This window comes from Mesitornis unicolor, unplaced genomic scaffold (assembly GCF_000695765.1).
Source record: "Mesitornis unicolor isolate BGI_N332 unplaced genomic scaffold, ASM69576v1 scaffold44899, whole genome shotgun sequence".
Lineage (NCBI taxonomy): Eukaryota > Metazoa > Chordata > Aves > Mesitornithiformes > Mesitornithidae > Mesitornis > Mesitornis unicolor.
In genome coordinates, this window is record NW_010210155.1 from 1 (window position 1) to 8261 (window position 8261).

Sequence of the window (8261 nt, forward strand, 5' to 3'; positions counted from 1 at the left end):
TATAAAATCAATTTTTTTCTTTATTACCAGATGTAGAAGTCACTGTGAAAAGGCAAAAGCCTGGAAGCCCTGCAATAACTCTTCAGATCAAAAATCCTCCAGCCGAAATATCCGTGGACATCATCTTGACACTGGAAGTGCAGCACAGCTGGCCGCCCAGCACACAGGACGGCCTCAAAATTGAGCAGTGGCTGGGGACAAAAGTCAGGCGAGAGTTCAGAAATAAATCACTTTATTTAGTAGCCAAACAAAACAAACAAGACAAGGTTCTAAGAGGTACCTCCAATCCAGACAATAAGTTATTAAATATCTTCTCTGCTACTTGGTTGCTTACAAGGGTGTCTAGGTTCTGTTCAGCGTTCTGCCTTCAAGGTGCAGGTCTTTGCCTTATCCTGGATATATCCAGGTCAAAGACAATGGAAATCCCTCTTTAGAACATCAAATTTGTGACACTGCTTGTCCTGAACTGCAATTTAGAGGCCAAACTGCTCTGCCAGGCTGTCTAATAACCATCCTAAGGGCATTCTGTTAAATTTAAGTCAGACACCATGAATATCAGAGAGTATTGGGAGTCGGAAGGGATCTCGAAAGCTCATCCAGTCCAACCCCTGCCAGAGCAGGATCACCTCGACTGGGTCGCATGGACCTTTCCTGTCCCAGTGCTGTACTTAACAGCAGCATCCACTCCTTTGATGGTTTTGTTGTTGGGGGTTTTTTTTAATAAATGAAAGGAGATTTCTGAAAAGGCAGGGAACATCCCTGTAAGTGGGGCTGTATATACAAGGTATATCCTTCTGCAGGAAGTAAGCTGTACTTTTCTAACAAGATGCATTATTTCTCACTGAACTCCGGTATGGCCACACCATTGGTTTGCAGAAGCTTCCCAACTTGTTGTTGCATTATAAGAACTGATGATTTCGGCAAAAAGTTAAGGCAATCTGGTATTTTCTTTTAGGTGTTTTTAATTAGCATGCCCACATTAACAATGCCAAATAAATAATTACTGCTCTACTGGGCTATCTCTTCCTGTAAAAATTAAACGTGAAGAGTAACGGAACCAAACAGTCGAACTTAGGTCAGGAAGGCAAAAATGACTGCTGGTGTTTTAAAAACAGGGGCTGAGCTGTGTTAATCACTGCTCTCAGAAACATTACCTGGTAAAGATGACAAATAAATGCTTTAGAATGGTCAAACTGAGACAACCTCAGTAGCACATTACATGCACAAAGAAATCAAAAGCAGTGGTGAAGATTTTAATTCAGAAGCAGAACGGTTATACACTAAGGTATAATATAGAGCAGAAATCCAAAGGTAGCAGCTTTCTGTGAGCAGTGCAATTCCCCAAATCCTGTTCAACAAATGCAGGAAGGTTCAAAAATCAAGCTTAATTTCAAAGTAAATCCAAACATCCTTAAGAAGATAGGTAAAACATCCAGACACTTCACTATGTCTTGTATTAATATTTACTCTAATTTTGTTTGTGTGGAGCAGCTGGGGAATTGGGGAGGAATTAACTAATTATACTCATTGAATTACAATTTTTTTCTTTAACTGCAAAGAAATTGCTGATATTTAAATTAAGTTGATTAGAAAGTATCTTTGTTTTCTTACAATTTAACAATTTAACCACCTTTACTCCACTTCAGGGAACACTTGGCGACTCTCTTTCTCCCATATTGAGAAGGCAATGATAACCAACCACAGCAGCTCCAAGACGTGCTGTGAATCCGACGGATCAAAGTGCTGCAGGTTGGTATTTCAAATGTAAATATTTCAAATACAGATGCTTCACTTGAAGCCTACGTGAGCCAGGCCAGCACTGTTTCAGTTTAACATATAAGAATTTATTCAAATTACTCCTAATAGGGAGCAAGAATTAAGGCTTTAAGGCATCCTTGCAGCCCACTGCACGTGCTTGCCAAATGTCTGCCTTGCATTTACTCCATGAGGAGGAAATAAATCACATTGCAGGGTTATACTCTACTTACAAAGCAAAAAGGTGCTGCTTGTTAAATAATCTTCCCCAAACTCGCTCCTGTTTAGAAGCGCCAGCTTAAAAGTTCGTTGACTCAGTGGTCAGAGCAGTGGGAGCAAAAGTGACACTTAAGGCAGTTTCTAAAGTGATGGTGAGAAAAGAAGTGCTGAGTGGGGTCAGGATGAATAAACGTGATTTTTCTCTTGAATAAAAACTGGTTTCCACATCTTTGAAGAGAAAGAACAAAACCCACACGAGGTACAGAACCTCCTAAAGAGCAAACCAACTTCTTAGTTTACTTAATTACATATTGTGCTGAATTAAGACAGCCACAAGAGAACTAGCGCATAGTTCTTTGTCATTGCTCTATTAATGTTATCAGACGTGCTACACCCCTACCTAGCAGCGTATACATATTTATATACATACATATTTAGAACTGACTTTGTAGAAGGTACCTAATAAATTACCTTATTTCACAGGAAAGGCTGTCTTAAGCTTCTGAAGTATCTTCTAGAGCAACTTAAAATGAAGTACACAAAAGAGCTGGAAAAATTCTATTCCTATCATGTGAAAACTGCTTTTTTCCACTCGTGTGCCATGTGGCCGAAGGACACGGACTGGCACTGGGAAGACCTGGAACACTGCTTTCAGAAATACCTGGGATATTTTCTGGATTGCCTGAAAAAGTCTCAGCTGCCACACTTTTTTATTCCCCAATACAACTTGCTCAGCCTGGAAAACAAAGCGAGCAATGCTTTCCTTTCAAGAAAAATAAATGAGCAATTGAACAACGGATTCCCCATATTTCATGAGAGGTACTGAAAACATTGTTTACAATAACTGGGGCTGTATTTTAAAGCAGTCTGATACTACAAATAACAAAATCAGGAACACCAAGAGAAAATTGCGTACATCAGTCACACTACTTGGACATAACCCTTTAAGAAATAGAGTGTTTAAAGTTGTATTTATCTTCCCTATCCCAATGTAGATGTCACCTGCAAAATACCTTGAAGATAAACTAAGGATGTGTACAAGAATTTGCAATTAACTTTGCAGTTAAATTCCCACTTGTTACTCCTGGCACTCCAAATGTGAAGGCATCTGTGCAGGTGATAAATAGACAACACTTGGCAATTTACTTAAATATTGACTTTTTGAAGCCATGGGAAGGTTGTATTTTTAGCCTACTTTTTGAAGGCAAAATAAGCTGCTAGCTTAAGTAATGCCGAGAATTCACCTCAATTATGAGCAAATAAAGAGAGAAGGCCAGAACACTTGGAGAATAATTTTACTACAACGTTCTCACCTGTTTTCATCAATTCAGTTTATTAGTTTTTCATTGACTCATATGACACGTGAATAAACACAAGTTCAGACCAAACAGCAAACGAAGGAATGGCTCCTTCCCATACAACTTCCAAAGAGTGAAAGCGTACCCCGAGATCAGCAGGAGGCTGTGACAGAACCTGACATCCACTTGTAAAATCTGAATCAACTTTATCTGAAAGAAATAAAAGCTGATTTTCACATGCATTTACTTTTGTCACGGCTCTGTTAACACTGCTCTAGTAAACTCTGTTTTCTTCTTTATGCTACAAAATTACATCCATGAGAAAGAGTAAAGTGGTTTTTTTCCCCCCCCAGTTGGCCATGAGCACACAGGACTTCTCTTTATGCTCTCCTCTATTACAAGGTAATGCACACTTCTCTCAAAAAGAGCTGGAGAGAAAGGTTAACAAAAATTCATCAATGTTAAAGTTTAAAATTAGAATAATAAAAAAAGACTTGCTTCAGCAAACAGCAGTTACTGCAAACAGCAGTTTTCAAATAACTAAGTTATCCTTGGAAATACTTCTGCATGTCCCTGGCAGGTGTTGGGTATCAGTGCCAAAGTACAGTACCCTGAAGCCACACTGACAAACATTGCTTACATTCATTAATCCAGTTCTCTGAAAATAAAAGGAAAAAAGAAATGTTACAGCCTTATATATTAATACTGCATTTAATTTAAAACCAACACAAAACCACCCGCAAACCCACCGAACTCACAATATTTGTTTTTAACCAGTAGGTAATTGCTTTAGACTTCTAAACACACACACCCCCCCAAAAATAATGAAATCAATTTTTCTTTAGTTAAAATAATGTTCAAGTACAAAACCAGATTTATTTCTGTATGAAGTTAATCCGGTTTTCTTAGTTCTAAGACATTTTAAAAATGTGTTTTATTTAAATGGGATACGTATAGAAAATAATCAACCAAGAAAAGGAACTTCTACATTCAACCCCATAGATGCTAACACTTCACAGAATCACAGAACGTTAGGGATTGGAAGGGACCTCACAAGCTAATCCAGTCCAATCCCCCTGCCGGAGCAGGAACACCCAGATGAGGTTACACAGGAAGGCGTCCAGGCGGGTTTTGAATGTCTCCAGAGAAGGAGACTCCACAACCTCTCTGGGCAGCCTGGTCCAGTGCTCTGGCACCCTCACTGAGAAGAAGTTTCTTCTCCAATTTCAGTGGAACCTCCTGTGTTCCAGTTTTTGTCCATTACCCCTTGTCTTATCATTGTTTGTCACCGAGAAGAGCCTGGCTCCATCCTCGTGACACTCACCCTTTAAATATTTATAAACATGAATGAGGTCTCCCCTCAGTCTCCTCTTCTGCAAACTAAAGAGACCCAGCTCCCTCAGCCGCTCCTCATAAGGGAGATGCTCCACTCCCTCCATCATCTTTGTAGCCCTACGCTGGACTCTCTCCAGCAGTTCCCTGTCCTTCTTGAACTGAGGGGCCCAGAACTGGACACAATATTCCAGATGCGGTCTCACCAGGGCAGAGGAGAGGTGGAGGAGAACCTCTCTTGACCTACTAACCACCCCCCTCCTGATACACCTGATACTTACTTTGTTTCAGTAAGTTCAAGGGTTGCAGTTACTTTGAGAGCTTTCCTGGAGGTCTTCGTATATCCTTTTCCATTTCTCTTCTGCTTTGAAATTGTCTGTATCTTTCTGCCATTGCAATAAGCTCGTTAGGAACCACCTGGTAAGACAGCAGCACAAGAACAAGGTCAGTTTTAAATCAATCTCAACTTTTAGGCTCTGCTTTACAGAAATGCTATTGATTTGTGTGCTCCCAAGCTTGATTTTGTTCTTTTTCTGGCTCCTGTCACTTTGCAGATTGTTTTTTGTGTAGAGACACACAGAGATATCTTTATGCGTAAAATTACACCAAAATACACTGAAAACCAATCACTACAGTGTCCTTGGATTTTCAACTACGCATATATGTTAGTATCACCATATCCAATGGCAACATATAACCAGCTAATTCAAACATTTGTATTTCAGATGGAAATCTTTCTATGATAACAAACAGCTGCAAAAAATGGCCAGTGCCACTAAAATATTACATTTTTATGACTGATTCTAAATTCCTCATGGAAGTTTTAAGGGTCTCTGAAGAGAAACTTGGTTACTTAAAGAAAGCATTACCTAGGAAGCGAAAACAAAACCAACAAGAAAAGCAGGAGGAAATGGTCAGTTCTCCCAGCTTCTTACCAAAAGCATGTATTTTATGTGCTCTTACAGGTAAATAACTGGCCTGGCTGTCAGGAGTCCATAGTACAGGACACCTATTGAACAGTTTATGCTGCCTAAGTTTAAAAATAAACTGAAAAATTGTGCATCTCTCCAGCTGAAGTCATTACAGACTTGTATCAACACAGATAGAAGTAACGAGACCAAATTAGTTTTTCAGTTGAAACACTGGATAATTTTCTTCCTTAGTATCAGATCAGATCTCTCCTACAGCACGAAACAGAATTTATTCCAACTAACATTGCAACACTTTCTTGCAAGAGCATTTTTTGAGCAGGCAAAAGAAAAGAGTGGGCAGAAGCCAGGATACAGAACATAAAAATCTCAGTGAGTAATATCCAGCATCCAACGGTTTGATAAGATTTTCACATCAACAATCTGTGTACCAGATATGGTATGGTAGCCCAAATGAGAAAACAGAAAAGAATAAAGATGCCATAATTCATACGTAACACTCTTTTTGGTATTATGGAGATGTGTGTTTTTCCACCTGATTCCCTAATAAATCTCTCTGTGCTTCTTAATAAGCTTTATATATAAAGATCCCTGCAGCATGATACAGAAACCTCTGTTGTACCTGCTTTTCTTTAGGGAGCTTATCTGTATATTCAAAATATTGGAAAGCATCTGCCTAACAAATGCACCTTACTTGTTTTGACACTGATGTATTCTGAACCTTCAATGATGTTTTCAGTCGCTCTCCTTCTCCTTTACGTGACGCTTTAAGACTGAAGTAATGACATTGTAATTGTCATGAGGAAAAGAGGCCCCTGCGTCTATGGATACTTGATTCCTATCAGCTATAACTAAAAGTCTGAGAATAACGTTGTGACTAACGGTTACTCTGGAAAGCAAGGATTCAGAGACGCTCTTTTCTCCTCTGAGCTCAGAGACCCATTCCCAGTTGAACTATCAGATGTTAAAAAAGTTCAGGAACTTCAGTTTGCAGCAGAAGACAAGGCATGGAAGGTAGCAGCTAACTCAGAACATAGAAAAAGGCAGAAGACAACTATTTGGGGTTTTTTGGTGTGTTTTTGTTTATTTGTTCTTTCTTTATCTTTCTCCATTTCCTCCCCCAAAAACATCTTATCAAGTTTGCAGTAAGTGGCATAAAATCTTTCAAAGAAGAGTTGTAAACCAGAAGATTTAGCTGAAGTTCTAACTCAGGGCTTAAAGTATGAGTAAGTGTTCACAACCACCACCGCAGGTCCTAGGTAAATGGAATTTAGTTTGTACTCAAACTCCCATTGCTCAGGATTTTAAAATAAAATAAAATTTAAAAAATTAATAATTCAACTCAAGTCAGGGCATGAACCGGGGCTTTACTATACATCAGGCAAAATACCATTTCTTGTGATAGCAAAAACCAGCAACGTAGTTGTCTCTGGCTTCTCAGATACGGTGTAAGAAAAAAAAATTCTTTACAATAAATAATCACACTCCAGTCCTATTTCCTGTACTATTTACAAACAAATGTAAGAAAGACAGCTTGGAAAAGTACATGCAAGTATCACAACTCTCATGTAATAAACTGATAGGTAGTTGAGCTTCTTTTGATGTAAATATTGTTAAGTTTCACACTTAAACAAGAACATTGGCACATGCATCCACAATACGAATGGACTAAAACACTATGAAATAAAATAGATCCTATTATTCCCCTGCAGGCCCCTATGTATGTCAGTTACTTTTTCTTTCGATGCGGAAGGCTTTGATTAAAGTTCCCAGTTCTTTTCTGGGACTCATCTGTAAGGTAAAAAATACAGACAAGCACATCCAGGACAAGAGAGACTTAAGTACCCTTTTCTTTTGCCCAAGACACTACAAACACTGATCAAGAAAGGTTTAAGTAGGCTTAGACCTTCATGAACCATTTCGGGCAGTAACACAAAACCAACAGAATCTTACCCAGGAAGATGTGTTCTTACCTGGTTTGCTCTTTCGAGAATTTCAATCAGCTCAGATGCAACTCTCCAGTCATTCTTAGTGACCAGCGTTACTGCCTTCCCAGTGCGTCTAAACAAGACATGAAAGAAGAGGTGAGCTTCAAAACAGCTGCTGCTGGGCTCTTCCTACTGACCTATACAGCAATAAACTGTACTACAGGCAATGGCACTGAACTGGCAGATAAAACTGGCTTGAGTATTTACTATGCACATGACAGAAAACAACTTTTCATAACCATCAGAACATGGCAATTCATCTAAAAATGAAGAAAAGGCACAACTAATTTACACTTTTAGACAATAAACGCAGGAGAGAGACAACATATCTTAAGCATAAAGATATATACATTCACATCATGATTAACATAAACAAGAAAGGTCACACTTGTGCCAATCTGAGAAGGCAGCATTCAAAAGTCCTAGCACCAAACTACACCACCCCGATAGGCTGAAAACTATGAATTTAGATGTTATTTCTCAACGGGCTGTCTAGGAAACGAAATAACTCAGCAGCTCACAAAGAGATCAACAAGGAAGTGACATTTCAGAGTATCTACACGGAAGTTGTTTTGAACTGCAGTGCTTCCCCACACTGAAACCAGCTTTCAAACATCCCTCATTCTCATTCATTTCAATTAAATAATAGAAAAGTGGAAAACTTGTTTTCCTTAAATTTGACAGTGAACTGATTTCAAAACATAAAGCAGTGTCCTGCACTTGGGAAACAACAACCTGGT

General features: G+C 39.0%; 1 protein-coding gene across 1 annotated transcript; it reads left to right on the forward strand.

The window, feature by feature from the left end:
- Nucleotides 1-23: 23 nt before the first annotated feature.
- MB21D1 (Mab-21 domain containing 1) lies at nt 24-2800 on the forward strand (the record flags this gene model as incomplete). Its single annotated transcript, XM_010193087.1, has 3 exons — nt 24-276; nt 1647-1749; nt 2458-2800. Coding segments are annotated over 3 exons (699 nt in total), but the record flags the coding sequence as incomplete, so codon positions are not given.
- Between the last annotated feature and the right edge of the window lie 5461 nt (nt 2801-8261).